Genomic DNA, 22,306 nt, shown 5'->3' with positions numbered 1-22,306 from the left:
ATTAGAAGATATAAAAAATTATATCAGAGATAAATACGTAGAAGGATAAATATCACTTACGTGGCGGGTTGTTCGCTGTCGCTGTTGATGAAATCTTCCAACTGCGAGAAGTCCAGGGCCTCATTGTCTATGCCTCCGACGAAATCGCCCCGACCTGTGTAAAACGAGAAGAATCCATGTTTCATTCTGCTACCTCACGATTGTTATCTGGCAAAGATCTTATGAGATCGTGATAACGCGAATCCCGTCTAAATATACGTTTTCTCGTGGTGTCTTACGGTATACGATGTGAAAACACAGCACAATAATAGAACGACCAAGTCAACTGGTTTTAGTAGAAAAATTGTCTACGACGTATTAGCCGATCGTTTAATACAATCGAAAACGATAGTGAAACGTTCGTTTGTTATTATGAAGTATTAAAAAACGAATAACCGTTCCTGCAAGGTTCAAAGTATTTCGAATGCGCGATAAGTATGAGAAGATGAAAATTAGAGAAGAATTTTCTACAAAATTTCTAATTGCCCTTCTTCTTCTAATACTTATACAGATAAAGATCCCCAAATCCTGGAAATTGTAAAATTTTGCAGACACGTACAGGTATTACGCAATCTCTTTTCGCCGCACGAATTTATTTTAAAGGCTTGAAATCGACACGTGAATATCCAATTGCTTTGGATCTTGCGTTATAACTCGCTATAACGTTGATAAATCGTTCTCCAAATGAGAGTCCTAATTAACGTGAGTAAATTTTGTCCGAAACATTTTTTCCTATCTCTTGGGATTCCCGAGTTGTGACGCGATATCGTAAAACAGTCGGATTTTCAGATGTCGATTTCTCCCTTTCACGGTGAATTTAAACAGAAAAAAAAAAAGAAAAAAGAAGTAATGCAATATCCTGTGCATATTGCCAAAGCTTCATAATTTTTTGAACCGATGGTTTCTTCGATAGAAAATTAGATCTTCGAATATAATCGCGAATAAAGGCGAGAAACGACACGTATCCTGGTTTACGTATCCGAGTTGTTTCTTGCAGCGAGCTGCGTTTAGGAACAAGGATGCAGGTAATTCAGGTACTCCGTGAGAGAGACATCCGCGTGGGAGTAACGAGGCGTTACAGGTGAGAACAAGCAACGTAGAGGCACGAACATATTTCACCTCGAGGTCTTCTTAAAGGTCTCTCGGCCGAACACACGTTAAGGGATTGATTTCGAAATCATTGGACAATGCAGTCACTAATTCTGTGTCTCTGTGGAATTCCGTATTTTACTGCGTTTTACCATCAACCTATGTCTTCCTATGTCTTCGCTTTTCTGGCGGATTTGTTACGCGAATCCCTAGAGAAGCTAAACCAATCAACTCCAACGTCGAACAACGATAAGTCGCGAAGTGAACTTCGAAACAACTAATGCTCGTAACGTAGTCGCTAATCTCTACTTTTCAATGATTAACTGCTGTAATTTTATTCTGAACGATTCGCATAGCATTAAGTGTTTAACGATAGCTAGATATAACAGAGTTTAGAAATGCAAAAATACAGCATGCAAATAATACGCAAACATATACAGGCTGGTTGGTAACTGGTGGTACAAGCGGAAAGGGGGTGATTCTACGCGAAAAAAGAAGTCGAAAATATAGAATAAAAATTTTTCGTTTGAGGCTTTGTTTTCGAGAAAATCGACTTTGAATTTTCGCCCGGTACGCGTACACTTTATCGCGTCTCGTTATAACGGATCTCACTGTAGATCGTTGTCTCGATGGAAAAATTTAAAGAAAAAAAAATTAAAAAAAATTTTTATTCCCTGTATATTATATTATACAGTCGAAAAAATAGAATAAAAATTTTTTTTAATTTTTTTTTTCTTTAAATTTTTCCATCGAGACAACGATCTACGGTGATATCAGTTATAACGTACCGCACGCGTACCGAGCGAAAATTCAAAGTCGATTTTCTCGAAAACAAAGCCTCAAACGAAAAATTTTTATTCCATATTTTCGACTTCTTTTTTCACGTAGAATCACCCCGTACCACCAGTTACCAACCACCCTGTATATAAAATATCCGACGTGAAGTATCTATTAATTATAATTTCTAATAAATAAAGCAGATTTCTATTAAAATTCTATTTCTCTATAAAAAAAAATAGCCTGTACAAAAAGACGTAAGTTTTCGTTTTAAAATCCACGATTTAGTGAGAATAGCAAGTAACGTTAAATTTAGAGACGCAGGAGCGCACAGTACGCGTATAACATGCAAAACTGTATGAAATATGCGATGTAAGTTGCTCGATACGATTTCTAAGTGAAGTAAATTTCTACTGAACTTTTCTTACTCTGTAACAATTCGAATTTCCATTAAAATTCGCAGTCTAGCGATAAGTAACGATACGCGATGTCAGGAATCTTAGGAAACAGCTTATGGATTCTAATGATCGCGGTGCAAGAGAAAGTGCGAGTTCATCGAGTGGGAGAGAATTTCACGGCCAATTAGAGGTGGAAGGCTATGCGGCCGAAGGATCGAAGTGTCAACGTACACGAACATGTACATCGCGGTAGAATCGCACCGGAATTTCTTCGATCGTGTAAATTCCTTCCCCGTAAAATCCTCCATGGTGAACACCACAGCGTTGCTTTCTGATTTACGAGGTTCCACTCGGACGAGAAAAGTCCGATCGACGATCGCTATCGCAGAGAAATCTCGATTTGTAGTTTCACCGTTGAACTACGAAACTTGTACAATAGTTTCGCAAACAAACGTATTTTATTGCCAAGAACGAGTAATTGATAAGTTTTTTTTTCTTTTTGGTCCAAGATCTAACAGAATCTGAAGTTTCAACATTCACGTAAAAAAGAAGATTGAGTTTCAGAAAAATATTGTGCCACCGTTTTCATAGATCCGACGAGGAAGTTTGTGCGTTTTGAGTGATCCATAGGTTGATGGTTAAAAGGAAATAATTTTTACTTGGGAGTTTTATCCAATTTTGCTACACGGAATGCGGTCGAATAACGCGTACAATGCGCGAGGCGATTTCTTCCGAAAAAAAAATAAAAGAAAATATAGATGGAATTCCCGCGGCGCTTAGTTTTCGAGAAAACTGATTTTGTAAGTCTGTCTGATATACGTGAATTTCGCTAGTTACCAATTAGCCGCGAGTAAACGATCAGAAGCGGATTATTCTACGTGCGAAAACGAATAAAACGCGGGCAATAAAATTTGTTCGTTTAAAGTTTGTCCACGCGTATGATCTTCCAAATCTTCTCTGAAACAGTGAGTTTTATGGGACAATTTTATTCCACGTTTTCCACTTATCTTCTATTCTATTATTTCTATTTTCTCCTATTTAGCCTGGAATTAACCACGTTCAAGTATATTCGATAAATGTTGAAATTCGATTGTCGCGAAAGCTACGTCTCCGACGAACAAATTTTGTTGCGCGTTTTCTCCTTGTTTTTTTCATAAGGAATCGCCTGATCACCGTTTGCACGTGTTACTCGCATATCGCGTAGTGTATAAAATATTATGCCGAAACTTGCAGGAAAATGTGTTTAGATAAAAATATCTTATCGAACAGCATAATTTATGCTTGCCGTAATAAGAATCCGTAATTAAGTAGCTTAATTTCGATTCGACGAAATTCGTATAACGTCGAACAATTGTTTTGTAAAATTGTTTCTGGTTCTGAATCTGGCGAAGACTAAAATTAATAATAATCAGGAGAATCAGGCCATGTTTCTCGACTGCAAGCGCCTGTGTACGAAGAATACAATGTGATCACGCAGCTTGGCCACACTTAAGCGCTTAAGACTCCATGTCAAGTGTCATAACTCGTGGCTTCCGGTCGGCCATTCATGCTAGGGAGCAAGTGTAAGGGCGCCTTTAAGACTTCGGTTCGAAAATACGCATCGTACGAGCCAACTCGACCCATCAATGAACGTCATCACGTTCGTAACAACGACCGGCCGACAAACATGTTACTCGTTCGTCGAACTGCTCGCTGCACGTCGCTGCCAGCGAGAAATATTGTCAGGCCCTCGATTAAGATTCAGGCGAAAAGAAAAAAGTTCTTGAAAAGTCTGGTGTTTCGAATCGCAGATTTAAAAGTCCTGGAACCTTCGACTTTTCAAAATTTCGAACCTTTGAACTGCCAAATCTTCCCACCTTCGACTCTTCGAGCTCTCAAATCTCCCAATTTTCAAACTCGTAAGGTTTTCGACGTTCAAGCTTGCGAATTTTTCGATTTCCAAACTCGCGAGGCAATTAATTTTCAGATCTTCGAGTGCTAGAATCTGCAATTTCGGGTTTCGTCAGCTGCCTTTAACACGGTTGTACTGGCTGGCGGAGATACGTCGCTTCGAACGCGAAGAAACTCGCAAGGAAAAGGCGAAACGAGACGAGCAAACTCTAAACTCTGGTGCAACGAAGTAATCGATGGAATAATTCTTCTTCTTTGTTCGTTTCCTCGCAGAGATTCGAGGAATCGCATCGGCGCGCTAGTGCAGCTGTATGTCTCACGACGCCTATAAAAATGCAAAGACGGAACAAGGACACGCGTTAAGGCGGACATTAAAACGAGTTTACGTTTTCATGCGAACCTGTTTACGGGCAGCCGCATAACAGTTTCTGGCTACCTCTTCCTCGAAACGTTTCGAAAGCACTGCATCCAGAGACGGTGGTGGAATTCGATTGAAGAGAAACCTGTCGTAATCGATCGAGAATCCGCGACAACGTGTTCTAAACTGCCTTATTTGCATATTTCCTATGCAGATAATAAATTATCGTCGTACATGACGAAACTATTCCGCGTGTCTGATTATCCTTTTAAATAACTCCGCGGTGTTTCTACGTTACGATATAAATAAAGAGAAAGAAGAAGAAAAGAATACGAGGGAATTGGAGCGGAACGGGAGGAAATTAGAAGCTGCTCAAATAGACTGACGTTTTGTAATATGGAAATTCGCGTACGTTCCAGTTTCTCTTCGTCCTGTCTTTATCTTCTTTTTTCTTATTTGGTTGGCTCTTTAGGAGAATCCCAGGTGACCGTCGTCGAAGGTGAAAGAACGCACTGGGACGGAAACGCGTGAGAAAAATCGTAATTGGCTCTTCTACTATAAAAAGAACGCTGTCTAAAAGTACATCGATCGCTTTGCATAATCGCGTTACACATTTTCGGGAATTTAGTCCCGATATAGCGGGGCGAACGAAGTGGGAATTTTAAGCGGGCAACTGTTCTTCGACGATCGCCAAGCTTCCGAATTATCGATAATTATTGGACTCTGGATTTTTGCGCGTTGGTGAAAAATTTTGAAGGTTGAACGGTGCATGGAATGCATAAAACACGCAAATATATATGAAATATCGTAAAGTTTAGTATATTTGTTACGATTAAGCTGCGGATGTTGATGGAAATTTATACTTCTAAGAGCACAAGCCGAAGAATGGAACGTGTGTAGTTTATTTCATCTACCGAGTATCGTAACAAATATTACGCTTTCCATGTTTTGCATATTTTTGTATACGCATTCTGTGCACGTTTACGATGTTAAGTTTCCCGCAAACCAATCAACGTTAATATCAACGCAATACAGTTATGATATTTAGTATGCAAATCAAACGTCTAGATTCTAACTTTTTAAATTATTTATTTATTTATTCGCTTGTGGAAAAATCTCCCATTACAGATCAGAGTTACGATATCTTAGAAATTCTGTTCCCCGTAGCAAAACTAACGCTATCGTGTAATTACAAAAAAAAAAAAAAAAAAAAAAACAGCGATATAAGTTTAACAGTTATAGTCTACAACGGGTGGGACGAAAGTTTCGAAGAATTTGACAAATGCAGAAAAAAGTGCACGGTGTTACGTACTTCGTTTGTACACGTTCTATCGAACGAATCGGAGCAAAGCGAGCTAGTTGCGAAGCAATTTCATGAAAAAAGTGGAGAGGGACGAAAACATCTGGAAAGAGTCATCGAAATTATATCGAGAGAGACTTTTTATTTACAGAAAAATCCGCACTCTGATAATTAATCTGTGTCGTAATAATATAAATTAAACGATACTCTACGTATATCGCACATAATTGCGACTGTACGCGTTTCAAGTAAAAATTCTGTATTCCATAAAAATTCATGCAATATAATTCCGCTTACTCGACAATGATAATTCCATTTATCGTCGTTCTAAGGAAGAGAACGAATCGAAAATTTCCACGCAAGAAGCGTTCACCATTTTGAAACGGTCAGCCAAGTAATCGCTGGGGGAGTAATATAGGCTGAAGCCAATATAATATACGCGACAGAAATCCGAGGGTTGAATTATACCGGTGGTTGGGTCGTTGCCAACCAATCCCTCCTCGAAGTATCGACCAAACACCGCCCCTGGGCTGCAGCAAGATGGACTTAAATCTGAATATTATTACGACAACCGGCCGTGTATATGTATAGGTAAACAAGTGTGATTTTTGCCGCACAATCGACAACGATAGAACAATGGAAATATTACATTGTTTTCAATTATCTTTGAAACGCGAGAATCTAAAACGCGGTGATTCTACGTAAGTCGATTGTCGATCCGCGGATCTGTAAATGCGAATTGACATTTTTCTGGATGCGAGGATATAGAGCTTGACCTAGATTTTATCTATCAAAAAGATTATAACGAGTATTCTACTTTACATATTTTATACGTTCTCGCACTGTGTTATAGCCATTCTTCATAACTTGGCTGTCTTTTTTCCACTTTGACTGCTTGACTGTCGGTCTTGTTCAGTTTCTCGACGTTAAGCGAATCCACCTGAGAAAATATATTCTCATTTTTACGAAGTAAGTCACACTGAACTACGTAATTACCGTTCTATGTTCAATTTTGCGTTTTCGATACGTAAAAACCTCACGGTCTATCGACTGCCCTCTTTTCTTTCTCTTTTTTTTTTCTTCTTTTACACCAAGGTATACCGAAAAGTAGATTAAACTGTCAATGATCTATCTTTTCGTCTCTTCTTAACGTCCCATTAATTTATTTCGAGAGAGTAGAGGATAGAAAAAGAGCGTAGGAAAAAGCGTAGAAACGAACAGGTTATATTTAGAATGGGCAGGAAGGCGAAGAAAAAGGAAAAAAGCGTTTGTGAAATTGCGAGGAGAATATTTTTCGATTCAACTAGAGGCAGAAGCGAAGAAAAGGTAGGAGAAGACGGGATGCGAAAGTGAGAAACGAAGACGGACGTTCGCGTTTGTCCGCGGGACAATTTCATTGTCCGCGCAAAATCGTCGTGCCAGGATGAATAACTTTCTAAGATAAGAAAAAAAGATTGTCTTTTTTCCACGGTGAGCGCCAATGGCGGCGTGTACACCATCGGGCAAGTTCGGAGTTTCACCGAGTTTCTGCCTTTTGCGTAATAATTACATTGTTATTAGGAACAAAGCAAGAGGAAGTCGTTAGGCGACTCGAAACAGCGGTGATTATACATTAAATCGGCCGGCTTAAAAGGTAAAAATCGCTGTATTATTAAAGATCGTTCCTCGGACCTTAGCAACATTTTCCTTTTTACCACTTTTCCAGAATCGAGTGAAAAATATTATTAGGACGATCGCGAATCGAATTTGAATTTCCTACGCCTCTTTAATTCACCAAGCTTCGTACGCGATCGATCTGAATCGGAAATTGTGGAAATTTATTCTCAAAAAATTGTTCCATTTCGTCTCTGTTAGCTGACCGATGTTTTTACAAAACAGAAAGAAAAATTTGTTTAGTCGACAGTGGAGAATCGATTTGAATTTTTCCGTCGTTTTAATTCATCGAATTCTTTGATTAATAATTCTTCGATCAATGAATCGAAGATTATTCTCGAAGAATTTTCAACGTTGTCCGTTTCGAGCTTCGTATATTTCGGATAACAGAAAGAACAATTCCATGTGAAGTAATGGAAAGCGGAATCGTAGTTTCGGAAGCAAACGGAAGTTCTTATCGTTCTGACCATCGCAACTCCACGAAATCATCCGAATTGAAGCTCGTTCCAAACAATGTAATTAACGTGGATTCCATTAACAGTGTTACGTGTTTACGTAAGTTCGTGCGCGAACAGGCTCGAATTCACGTTTCGATGGACCAACGGGCAACCTTGACTGAACGATTTCGAATCCCATCTTTTCCAATCGAACATCGATCTTGTCGGAACGTTCACGGCTACCGTTTTCTAGGTCAAGGGTGTATCCTTCCAGCACGTGTTTAACATTTAATGGGCAAAAATTCAGAGCGCTACAAACGGGATGTTTCATCCGATAGACGCGCACCGATAAAATATCTTTAAGACGCGCCAAAGGATGAAGACTAACTGATTTGTTACATTTGTTCGTTTAAGCAGCATAGAAAGAATTGAAAAATGAATTTTCAAATAAACTTGCGAACTCTGACAAATTTTTTCATTACGTTCATTTAAAGAATTTCACGAATATTTCAAGAAAACCTGTTCGACGATAAGTTGAGCATTCGAGCCTGATCGTAATTTCGAAAATTGTAAACACTCGGTCAGAGGTATTTAATGACAGTTAAAGAACTTAGTTAAGCAAGCTTACTTTATATTCTCGATAGGTGCAATGTATCTAAAACGCGACGTCGTTATACCTCTTATCTGTGCAGTTGCGTCAGTGCTGGTAGCAATGATTGCTCGGTGATCACGAAACGAGAACTAATCGCGCGCAGAAAATTCTTGCGCCGGATAAAAGCGGTAAAATTTAAGCGTGTTCACGAACGAGACGTAATCGACACGTGGCGGTGTGTATACGTGAGATTTGATATTACCGAAGGCGACACGTGTTCCATACCGACGACGTAATCATTTGCACGTGTAGCTTTCGTGTGGTGAACAGGATTTGCCACGAAAATTTATTATTCTCGCTTCCAGCAATATCGATTAATTGTGTTTCAAACTGTGCTGTTGCACGATAAGAAAAAGCAGATGCTCGTCCCTCAGAAACACACTGAAATGTTGCGTAACGATCAAGAGGCAGTATGTGAAAATAATCGTTGTAGGAGGTGTACGTTTCTAAGTGAAATCAACAAAAGACAACTTATTATATTAATCCGGCTGCAATCATCGAATTTTTATACCTCGTTCGTCCTCTCGTTTTAACCAGCAAAGACGGTTTATAACGTTACAAGATCTTTGACGTGAAATTGAAACCAGAAATCGCGCGTGTCGACAAGAATTTTGTTTCGATATTTTTCGACGTTGACAACAGTATAAATTGAATCGAAAATGATTAAAAGAACGTTGAATAATACCGCGATGGTTGCTTGTATGTCAAGAATTAACGAAATTCTTTGTCGCGTTTTTAGAGAAGTTCGATGACTACGAATATTCGGAATACAAGTTAAAAGGTAGGGATAATGAGCAATTAAGGAAATATATAAATAGATAATGGTGTTATTGACCGTCGTAATGTTAAGCAACGTTATATAGAAAGATAGTTTCTTCCCTGAAACTACTCCTTCTCTTCTTGCTTGATAGATTTCTCGTAACTTTGCATTCAGGAGACTTTAGCAAACACGAATGTGAGAATAAGAACGAAAGTATGGTTCGTTCGAGCATTTTATTTTTATTCGGTGTGACGCAAAACAGGAAGTTTCATATGTAAATGCTTCTGTTGGTCAATAACCTGCAGGGTTCAAGAATAGAAAAGACACGATTTTAATTGCGACTCTCCGGGCATAAAAATGGACAGACTCTCGTCCGGTTCGATCGATCGAGCCCGAAACGATGCAAAACGATTCGTGCACCGACACCGTCGACTTTCTCCGACAGTGCAAATAGAAATGCGCTGTAAACCGTTCGAGCCGTGTCGCCTCTATGAAAATTAGCTCACTTTCGTTCGGCATCGTAAAAAGTTCGTCCGCTGTCTACGAAACTGATAATCATACTAATTACCTGCAACAAAAATGCACGGCAATGATCCGAATAAAATATAACTTACAGAGTACTAAAATGTTCTCTCAGACGGAACGTTTTTTTTTTCTTTTCTAATATTCGAGATATCGTCTAATAAAATACTTCCCTCGGCTCTTTTTATTTTATATAAAAATTTCCTAGAAGTATTTAACAAAAGAACAAACTAAGGACTTTCTAATAGTTTTTAGATGTGCAACGAAAGAACCTGACTGGAACGTTGTCGTTGTTTTCGCGAAAAGAATATCCAAACTTCTAGCAGTGACTCTTCGATTTTCTTCAGCGGAATATTTCGTATAATTTGTAATCTCTTCGAACGAAAGAACTGCGAATATTTTGAATTCCTTCGATTAAAATATTCTAGAAATTGCAATGGTAGAATTACGAGATCTACTGCGTTTGTCGAGTTATCGAAATTACAGCGATCACCTGTCGCTGGAACTAATTTTCCACGGAATCGCTTCTCAACCAACTGACCCGTGAGACTCGGCCTCTGATACTCGTAGCCGCTTGCAGAACCGGAAGAACGCTTAAACGGAGGAAGTTAATCGAGCCGAATCGACGATTTCACCCCCTTAATCGTCGGGGCAGCTGCCGAACTCACTGTGTTACCGCTTAAACGATCGGGCAACGCAAGCTTCGACGCAACTTTTTTCACGGCAATTACAGGGTCACGGAGGGATGAACCGGCCACCGACAGGTGTTGAACCCCACGAGGGCACGCAATCCCAGCGATTTTCACCGGATAAACGCGGCACACGTTTAGTTCGATGCTCGATAATAGGTGTCGAAAGAACGTCACGTGGCTATTAACTGGGGTTCACGAGGGCTAATTTACCGAGACATCGATGCATCCTAAGCTTCGTCGCTCGATCAGTGTACCGAGTAAACATCGTATAACTGTAATTCCCGAAAATTCTATAATTTCGTGCGGCGGAATCTCTGTACCGAGGACTCTTATCGAGTAGCTGTTTAATTGGAGAAAGAACATGACGTGACGACTAGAAAGGTCCACGGGAGACAATTCAGGATGACGTCGATGGGTCCTCGGCTTGGTCACTCGACTAATGTACAGAGACATCGAACAAACGTTGCACAGCTGTGAATTGGCGAAAATTGCACGATTTTGTGCAATAGACAATCTCTGTACCGAGGACTCTTATCGAGTAGCTGTTTAATTGGAGAAAGAACATGATGTGGCGATTAGAGAGGTTTATAAATGGTAATTTAGGATGACGTCGATGAAACCTAAGTGCAATCAGTGTATAAAGATATCGGATGAAGGTGATGTAGTTGTAAAGCAAAAATTATGCAACTTTGTATAATAGAATATCTGTTGCGAGACTTTTGTCGAACAATTATTTAATTAGAAAGAGAATGTCGAGTGACATTTTTGGACGAAGTTGGCAAGGAGTAATTCGCCGGAGTATGCGGTTGGCTATGAAATAAACATCGCGTAACTGTGAACTTGCGAAACTTGTTAAAATAATCTTACATAATGGAATCTCTGTGTCGATGCTTTTTGTCGAATAACCGTTGAATTGAACTCGTTAAACTCGTATGTCTATTCATAGATGTATAATGATAGAGTTTTATAGTAACGGTACGCGAGATGTTACTTTATTTTCCTTCCTCTGAATGATCTCTTCTTTCGCTTCGTTATAAATGGGAAGATTGTTGAAACTAAATCGAAGTGTTAATTTAGGCTCTTAGAACGGCGAAAGAGATTTAGAAGGAATTACGATGATTCGTTAGCAAGATAACGTTCCTTTCATCCCGCGATGAAACGGCACTTTTATAAGTTAATGTATAGTTTCTCTTTTAGGTAGATTCTTTTATTTCCTTGTTTTATGGGCGCAATGTTATCGAGCGTAATATGAAACGAAAAGCAAATTAATTCCAGTTGCCCGAATTGTACGTGCAATTTCTCTCAATTTCAATTTTTTTTTTCTTTTTTTTTTTAAATAACTTGGAAATCACTCGAGTCGAAATAAGAAATGTAAATTAACGACTTCATGGTACAAATCGTTCGATTCGATAGAAAAATATTGCTCTTCCGCTATTACCGGTATTATTGGTTAGAAAACGACTATTGCATGTTACAATTCATTTTCAGTGACTTCGAGCGATATTACTTCCCGGAAGTTTCCGGCGAACGAAGATAGCCAAAGCGCACGGATCTATGGATCGCCATTACGATAACAATAAAAAGCGTTTCATTAATAATCGGAGAAAGTCGTAGTCGCACGTTTCTCCATTGTTTCGCTACGGTATAGTTGGTCCCTCTAGAACCGACTTTGACTAATGGAAAACACGAACACAATTACAATTACGCCATTTTACATGCATCTAATGATAAACTTACGACATAAATAATTACTTCGATTCCCTAATTACCTTTCTTTTTAACCCGTATGTATCATTGTTACATTCAATTCACGCTTTTATGATCCCTTTTATTTACGATTTCTAATCAGATTCACGAGAGCAAACCATTGTCTAGCACGAGCTGCATTCGAAGATTTTAATATCAGATTGGCATAAAAGTTCGTTTGCTTCCTTGAACGACTGTTTATTACAAATGAAATCGTATTGTATGCATTTTTAACCCGTTAATTGGAAAAGATGAATTAACTCGATATCCAAGATTTATTCAAACGATTTCAAAGTCGATAGCGATATCTTTTATTTGCTCGATAGTTGCTGCCAGCTTTTAAACTGTATCGTTCCACAAAATACCCTGCACTTTTATTTCAACCACGTTTCTTACGTTTGTTAATTAATAATAGTTGGTTATTTAACAATAATAAATATCCTAATAGGTCGAGGAACATTTCGAGAGGGAACATTACACCGCTTTCGTTTCTATCGGCAAAGAAAAAGAAAAAATATGGTAAATGGCATAAGAGCATGCTTCACCAAAACGCACCGTGACTACCGAAGTTTGCCATTCGATTTGGTGCGAAACTCGATGAGACATTCGACGTGGTTACATAACGCGATACGTGCAAACAATACGACGATCTCGTAAAACCGTGATTTAACAGGAAGCTATAACAATGAACATCATAAAACTCACCTGTCTTATAAAAAAAAAAAAACACACGAAAACAAATAAAGCACAAGGCAAGAATAAAATACCACGTTACAACATGAAAACTGGAGGGGAAGAACACGCAAAATCGCGTTTCCCATTTCATGCAAGCCAGCCGGTTTTAAATATTATCTTGTTAAAATTCTCATTTTATTTAATTTTCTTATCGCTTTGGTAAAATGTTGCTCGACGCGATATCGAAATGTCGAAGATGTTAAAATATTACTTGTCTTAGCGATTATATCTTCTGCTGGATCTAACAGGCTATTCCATTCGAACTATTTGAAATTCGAAATATTCCTTCGTAGCGATAACGCGACTCTAAAGTCAACAAACCGCCATTCTAAAATGGAAAAGCATAATACCCGTTGCCACCTGCTCTGATATTTAATAACCGGTCGAGCGACGTGTTCCCGTTTCCAAGAAATTTTTCCCAAATTTAAACTACCGGTTCTGCCGGCCTCGATTTGCTCGCGGATATTTTTTCACATTTTTCCGCCAGTCGAAATTACCTGCAACGGGCAATAATCGACGAGCGCCGGCTTGATTAATTCCAGAATCCTCGTGATGCTCGGGCTGATGGTGGCTCCGTGGGTTTTGAACGGGATCGGCCGTCTGGTGCTGCAGGGTCCATGGAAATTCCATGATTGGACCGATTTCGAGGGAACTCGATCACACTCGGAGGAATGTCTGGCAGAAAATCACGACAACACTCGCACCACTACATAACTGCGCTTCGAAAGTCGCAATTGGTCGTTGGAAATCCGTGGAACCACTCCGATCTTTCCATGTTAACGAAAAATGTGCCTCGTTACGAAAAGAAGGAAGATGGATATTTATCCGAATACTCGAGTCCTTGAATTCTTAAATTTGTTGATCCTCAGAGTCTTAATTAAATCTTTTTAATTTTTAATCAATTTTCACCCGCCACAGCGATCGGTATATCGCGCGTTCTCAGTGTCCGACTCTCGATCGCTCCCTCGAGTTCTTCCCTTGAAATGTTCGAAGGTCCGGATGAAGTTTAAAATTCACTATCGAGGAATGTTGAAGAAGTCCGTGCGGTAAAATTGTCACGAACACGTGAGAATCGCGCAGGATCGCTGGATCGATGACGTTCTCGATAACGATCGTGATGGACTGACCGGGGATGGATGTTTGGAATCGAAACGAGACGATGGTGGTACGCGGCCCTTGCTTTCTCGTGGGGAAACAAAACGGCATTATCGTGGCCCTCTTGGTATCGACGAGGGTCGTTCGTACCACCACCATGTTACCAAACGTAGTGGGGGTTTCTACGAGCGATCGGAGGGCGGCGCTTACCAGCAGCCTTCGAGACGCAAGGGGTTGTTTCGTGCAAGCCCCTCGTCCGCATGAAAATGCCCCAGAATCTCCTTGTCCTCGTAGATAGTCGTGTTGTTGTAAATTGGTTAAATTACTGGCTGGTCTTCAGGGTCTGTCCGACTATGAAACTCAACTTTTTGATTTATGCATTTGTGTTTATAGTACTTCGCTTCGAATCGTTAATAACAGAGTTAGCATAGTTAATTCGCTACCTATGTCGTTGTTAATAATTCGTTGTTAGAATGGAATTAATTAATATCTAGCAAGAGAAAGTATTTCCGAAGAATCAAAGCGAAAGACACCTTTATCGTTTGTTTGAAGAGCAAGATTTGAAAATGATCGATCTCGAATCGTTTCATACTCTCGTATTCAGCGTTCATAAAATTTCTTCGACACTCGCAGCACCGGCCAAACCTCATAAATATTCCGATCATATTTACTTATTTTTCTCAACGACTCTATGAAGTGTCTGAAGCAAAAACTCCTCTTCGAACGAGGCTACAAGATGCGTTCGAAGACACTGCGTCTTCCATTCGTACATCGAATTGACTCGTAAGGAAAACGTAGTAACAATCCATAAAAATAAACGAACGATCGTGAGCGAACTATAAATAATCGGGTGAGGTGGCTTGATTATCTGCAAAAGCGTCGTAAATCCTATCGAACGAGACGCGCGTTGAAAAGTGGCTGTACGTTAGAAACCGCTAAACCCTCTAAGTCAGAAGATTCGGAAGGAAGGAACGACGTCTTCATCGAACGATTAACATCGAATCATTTGCCCAAACGTTTACGATCCCTCCGATTCCACTTGGCTTCTTTATTGCGTCGTTCGACCACCATACTTGTAGCGTAATAGCGTTCTACCCCTGAACAGGGAGGGCGGTGCTTCCGCGGATCTTCGAATCAATGAGGGTAACTTTGCACGATCCCTAAAGACACTGAATTTTATGGATATCCTAATAAAAGACTGTTCAACTATTGTTGTTTGTTCGTAAAACTAATCATCGTACACTTCCGTATTTCGTCTTCTATTTTTCGATTTAATATACGTCGCGGAAAGTTACAACGTCTGCGATCGAGTATCTGTTGTAGTTGACGTTAGAACTATCAAGATTTGTTGTACTTACAATTGGTAAAAATGTGTAAACATTTTTCGACGAGTTTTTCATGCGAATTAACGTTGGAAGATGTATCGAGATTTTCAGTATTTGCGATAATTAAAAATACGCAGGTGCTTGTAAAGAAACGTCTGCATATCAGCTTTTTCTTTATTTTTCAATTATCCAAGTTATGCAGGTGCTGTTACGCAAAAGGAAAAAAATAATGCAATTGGGGAATAACAAAAAATTAAATTAGTCGACTGTTATTAAGATAAAAAAACGTAATTATACGGAAGCCTGCATTTCATTGATGATATCTTTAATTACTTCAAATAATTATGATATTGAAGATCATTGCGACGTTAATGAGGATTAGTCACGAGAGGAAGGACATTCTAAAAATTCGTAGGATATAAATTTTGATCGTCTAAAATACGCGAATCGATAAACAGAAGGAGAAACTACGAGAAGGTATCGCAAGAGGGTAATGGAGCAGCACGAATTGCCATTGTAAATTCTAACTTTGTTTCATTCGAAAATCGTTTCGCAGTAATGATAGGTACTTTGAAGTTATCACTATTTCATAAACTATAGATAAGAACAGCGTAGTGTCTATATAAAACGAACGAAGCGACGTAGAAGGTTGGCAGTTTGATTAATAATTACGCGTTTTGATCAGAAATTCTAAGTTACAAGATCGATAAACTTATTAATAGTTTGGAATAATATTAGATTAATATTAACTTATCGGAACTTTTTAATTTGCGAAACAAAATTATGGGGTCGTACAAATTTTTCCGTCTACCACGTACCAGTGAAATGAAAACTATGAATCATCTGTCGCTAAAGTGTCGAGAAGAATTCACCGAGTTATTAATTGACATAAGTATGAAACATCAGCTTCTTAAAAAATCGCTTAAATGGACCTACGCTTGCAATTGAAACAGAATTTTGAACGATTTCTAAGATGATCTTAAACACACGTATAACATTTTACACTGCGCGTGTATCGCAGAACGACGTCTTCGTCGTTGACGATGATAAAATCAAAATATCGATTAACTGCGAAAAACGTCGAAAATGAATCATATTATGTAAAATATTCAGCCAAGGTTCAATTCTTTATGCGAAAATAAACGAGCACGAAGTAAATCGTAAAAATTTAATGTTGAAAAGAGCATCGTGTTAATGTTGAAAAAATATTACAAGATACGATATAAAGAAATATTATTAATTTCTTGAAGACAAAGAACCATCCGCTCAAGCCCATTTGGGAATTTCATGTACGCTCGATATATCGTTCTCTGGTTTTGCAGGCGCTTTTTTTATTCGCCTTTGGTTATCGAGGAACAAGCTTCCTTCACAAGACTGAATTTCGAAACGGGACGAGCGACATCGATTACCAATTATGGTCGCTAATGACCAGCATTTAGAGATATCCGCAGTGCACGAACGAGAATAACTCGACGACACGAAACTCGCGAATAAATTCGTAGCATCCTTCTTCGTTCGAAATCTCACGAATCTGGCGATCGCGGAAGTGGCGCATTACACGTTATTTACCGCCAACGAGATCTTATTTACGTTACGTGAAATAAGTTGACAGAAAGATTGGAAAGGACATAAGGACGTGAACATTTTGAATTTCTATAAATTTTATAGAAATATTTTTATTAACTTATGTATGTTTTCCAATGCTTCTTTTTTTTCATAGAAAGATTTCTACGACAGGCAATTTCTCTTTCGGTAAAAATTAGGATCGAAATAATTAAGGGAACGTTGATTATTGCGAGAAGAAACGGAACGAAAACCTTTTTGTGATCGATCGTTAAAAATCCAATCGAATTTCGTCAAGGATTTTTTAGGTAATTTCGAAACGCTTATTATCCTGTTGATGCAATTTGGAGAAAAAGGGCAAGAAATCGCGAACAAGATCGTTACTTTCATCTTCCGACGTGGATAAAGCGTTGACGGAATTTTACTCGAGACTATTTCGACTCATTAAAACTTCGTTCCAGAGAAACTGACAATGTAACGAACGAATTCACACATTTCGTTGTTCGCGTTACGACGCAATCTGTCTCAACGCGTATTATTAACGCCAATTACAACGTAATATATAAATAAACGAATCCTTCAAATTCTCAAGATACGTAAAAAACACGCTTGGTTAAACAAATTCCGTTAATCTCCATCCTGAAATTTTTCATTGCGTTTATATCACTGAAAATGTAACTGAGAAAATGTAAATGAGATTTGATATCAATAGCGTGACAAAGAATTGGACCCCAGACTATATCTGAACTCCGGAAACGAAGCATATTAAGTGCATTTTTGGTTGTTTTTGGTGCACTTTTAACAATCTTTTGGTTCTGAAGTATATCTTGTAACAAAGTTATTGCAACTTTGATTTGCAATTCTCTACGGTTTAGAAAATGTGACTTAACACTAGAACTACTGTACCAATAAAATTGACTGGTTTCATAATTTTATCTTAAAATTCTTATTTCATATTCATATTCATATATTTTTTCTCCGCAATGATGTAATGATTTTCGCAACGATAACTAAAAGAATAATGTAATGAATTTTATTTTGTTTCTTACGTATTCGAACTCAAAATAATTTTGCATCAAGGCTACTTATACCGATACCGGTCAAAATGACCGATACTCGTCGAAGTGTAAAAGGGTCCTGCAATCTGTTTATCGAACCCCAATTAACCAGTTTCCTCGTTTTCTACAACTTGCCACGCGTTTTTCAAATTTTTACTGCGTATCATTCGATACGACGATATCGGTTATCAGGAAAATTCCGAATCGATCGCTAGATCGCTAGATGCTAACACTAGAAATATCACAGCAGTCAAAATGACTGTTTTCTACAATTGTATAAACGCAATGTAGGGATCAGGGTCGCAAATGAACTAATAATACCAAAAATGTACTACATAACATGGAATTGCTTCTGTAAGAAAGTAATAAATCAATAAATATAAAAATATTCTATTATTAGGTATTTTTTAAAGACCAGTCATTTCCACTGGTTTTGATAGAAATAGCTTCCTGTTAACTATCGGTAGTTCTAGTGTTAAATTATAAATAATTATGTTTGAAACAGATAGAAGATGAACAATCTGTTTTCTTCAAAGTGCATCATTTTCAAGAATATTTGAAGACGTCAATCATACGGAGCAAGTCTCAACAAAACAACATTCCATTCTCTCCAAAGACAATCCTGTTCGTTTTTTAAAATAACTAGCAATATTTTGAAAAAAGACTACAACACGCAGTCTACGTATTTTTAACGACGTTTTTACAAACGTAAGAACCCTGGACACTTTTGACGTCCACTTGTATTAATCTTACATCATGATACTCGTATTAAAAGTAGCTTTTTCCAAGAGCACCTACGTATCTTCAAAAACTGGATAAAAAAAAAAGAAAGAAAAGCTGACCATATCGCTGCTTGGCATCGATAATGGCGCAACTGAAAAAATGTAAATTTTAGAGGAGAGGCATTTTAACATTTACAGAAAGATGTTCGTGAGTCGTTTCAACGAGGTCGCAAGACTGACCTGACTCGGCATATGCCACTGTTCGCGAAAACGATACAGCCTTTCGCTTATAGCGCCAAGAACAACCGAAGATGAACCGGTGTCGTAAAACTAAGACCAGGTCGATAGCGGCGCAAGTAATAATTTTGCCCTCTGACGCACAACTGATGGAATTACAAATACACCGTTTCACTTGCTAGAAATGGAAACATAACGTACACCTTTCGCTCGATGACAGCAAATTTGACGTTGTTAGAATTGTACCATTATCGATGCGTCGGCGACGTAAATTGATGATCCCAAAGCGTTGATCCCAAAATCGAAAGGGTACGAGACCAATACGTGGCTCGTGCGAATGTTAACAAAGAAAGAAAGAGAAAGAACGGCGGTGACGTGTCTCGGGAAATAAAGGTGTCCAGAGCGTCGAATTGGCTCCCGTGGAATTCTTTTGGTAACCACCTGCTGTTGGCTGAGTCGCGTGCGTGTAGCCACGGGTGCGTGTAATCGCACGCATTAAGTGGCCGCGTGTGTTCCATCAACCCCTGCGCTTCTATTACCGTTACGGACGAGCGAGCAGGCCGGCGATCATTCCCAGGCGCGCTTCGAAATTCTTACCTCGCAGAAACGCAGCCAACCCGATAATATGTAAATGTTTGCTGCCGGTTAAATAGCCCACCCATCCGCGACCCCTGATTACACGAACCACCGTTTGTTTCCCGTATCGTTCCCATCGAACACGCCAGATTTCCTCGTTCTCCTCACTCGTTACGACTTTGCATAATTCTTGCATAATCGAACTACGTAAAATAAGCCAGGGCTTAGCGAGTTTTCCCAATTTTGGTTGTTCGTAACGTAACGTTGTTTGGAACATAAGAGAATGTTTTTAGTCGATTTTGAACATCGAGCGGATTACGTCGAAAGGACATTACGTTTTTAGGAAACTACGTAATTACGTTGAGCGAACAGGAGGGAAGATTTACGAGTCGACGACTGTTATTTATTCGCGATCTGATATTTTTGAGGGGAATTTTATAAACACGTATTTAAAGAAGCGGAGCTCGAGCAGAAAATTATCTCATCCGCTGAGTGGTACGAGAAATTTTAATATTTCGTGTGTTTCGTATATTTTTCTATGTTGCCTGCATTCCGCGCGTTTTTGCGACTTTAAACTTCCTTTAAACGCGCGTAAACACGGTCATAAGCGCGCGAACGCACATAAGCGTGGTTTGCTGATAGCGGTGACGTGTGATTATTTTCCTACGTGGATTTATATTGTGTTCCGTGCGAAGGATACATTTAGTCCCTGATCTAAAAATGAAATTTTAGGCAATTCATTTTCGAAGTTGTTGAGAAGCAAAACTTACACCACGATACGGATAACGACAGCTACGCATTAAAGCGAATGAAGTTACGTTTTTCCTGTTACCTGTGGGAAGAGCATGCGAACGTTAAAAGATTGAACAGTGACGCGAAGAATCTTACAATGCCAGAAAGTCTGTGAGTGTGACTCGAGTAATCCAGATGATGGATCAACGCTCTAATTGCCAGGCGTAAAAAAGGAACGGCGGATGTTTCAATCGTAGATTAACAGGTTCCGTTTCGCTCCAGCAAAAACGTCGCGTATTCTTTCTTCTTTTTTTCTTGTCCCTCCAATGTAGTTCGCTACGAATCGATACGCGGAGTGGAGAACGGCTTATGTCAGTAATCCGTGTTCACGTGCTTCGGTATTATGATAATAAACAGTGAGTAACCGTTGATCAACCTTCCATTACACATGCGACGCTGCAACCGCTACGCAAGAAAGCATGTGGACAAAAAATATTGTGCAAGCGAGTAAGAGACGCTCGTTTCGTCCAATAACGAACTATCGAATCGTGGGATTTAAAAGAAGGGGAAAACGATCAGGAAAATGAATAGACAATCTTATTAATCTACGTTTCCATGATTTCTATTTGGGAATAATAAAATGAGATATATGCGGTATATACGTTTCATAGCATAGTGATTCTTTCAAGTTATTTATTAATATCGTTAACTCGTCATCTACTATCTTTCGCTTCCTATCGTTTCATTTTTCTTGGTAATGAATTACACGTGTCTTTGCAGCAACTAAAGCAGCTCGAGTATCGGAATAGTATAGCGTTTTTTTTTTTTTTTTTTTTTAGTTCGCGTACTTTAAACATCGTTATTATACGGAGTATTATTAGAATTATACTATCTGTGTGTCGTATCTGAAACGATTGAAATGTCCGGATGATATGATAAATTGTTTACTTCAAAGAACTAAAACAAGTGTAACGAAAATGGGTTTATATTAATTTTGATATTCACGATGATTCTGAGATTCTGAGTTTCTGTTTCTGCGTAAAAGATAAATCAGATAAAATTTGTGTAAAGTCTATAGATTTACGATAATGAAAGATATTAATTGGACGATAGAATATGTAATTGGAATATAATAAAACTTCTCTAAAATGAATAAATCCGCAGAATCTAAAATCATAGAAGATCCATGTTCCGCGTCGCGAACGGAGTCGCGGGTTTCGTTGAACCGCCGTATTGATGCAATTTGCAGTTGTTTTCGGTTTTCCCAAGTTTCCTCACGCCGATCTCATTGTTCGAGCCTTTATCGCCACTTTATCGGGATTAGCAACAATCCTGATGTTGATTATGCTCGACTCGTTAAGACATGGTCTGAAAATTCGCGCGCACGCGTTCCTTTATCGTCGATTGTAACGCAACGCGCGTTATCGTGCGCGAATCGAGCGACCCGCGTCTGTTTTCGTACGGCACGGCAAGGTATAAGCGACGTAAAAGAAAGTCAACGAATCTTTTCGCGATGCTTTATCGATCATAGGATTAGATTCCATTTACTATGCAACGAGTTTCATTCTACGGCATCGTCGAGTCGTCCGAGTTGCACAATAGTTTGGCTCATGACACGTAACGCTGGAATCAGCAGCTCAATTAAAATAACTGGTGCGAGATTTGTTCTTTTGGCAATTACAAAATACCAGGTCGTCCGACAAGTTTCTTCCGTTTTATAAGGAAATTGCAGATGCACAACATTCTCTGTTTTATATTATTTTATTGAATGATCATAATAATAGAAATAGAACAAAATCGATCATACGTAATTGAATAGAATTATAATATGAGACTCGACTATCATGATCATGATCGTAATATGCGTGCGTATACATATATACATATACATAGATAAATTGTTATTCTCTATGTTACGCGATAAAGATTATTACGTAGCGATTTTCGTTT

General features: G+C 38.8%; 1 protein-coding gene across 6 annotated transcripts in view; it reads right to left on the bottom strand.

Annotated features, from left to right (window-relative positions):
- The window catches only part of LOC117156952 (myelin regulatory factor), a 68,194-nt gene that overhangs the window by 14,950 nt on the left and 30,938 nt on the right, over positions 1-22,306 (bottom strand). For all 6 annotated transcript variants that reach the window (XR_004464198.2, XM_033334506.2, XM_033334509.2 and 3 more), the window contains exon 2: positions 61-154. Coding sequence is in view for 5 of the 6 variants with exons in the window: in XM_033334506.2 (XP_033190397.1) it covers positions 61-154 (94 nt within the window). In the remaining variant the exon portion in view is untranslated. The remainder of the gene's footprint in view (positions 1-60; positions 155-22,306) is intronic.

The sequence above is a fragment of the Bombus vancouverensis genome, chromosome 10 (genome assembly GCF_051014615.1).
Source record: "Bombus vancouverensis nearcticus chromosome 10, iyBomVanc1_principal, whole genome shotgun sequence".
NCBI lineage: Eukaryota > Metazoa > Arthropoda > Insecta > Hymenoptera > Apidae > Bombus > Bombus vancouverensis.
This window is presented reverse-complemented; position numbering and strand designations above follow the sequence as displayed.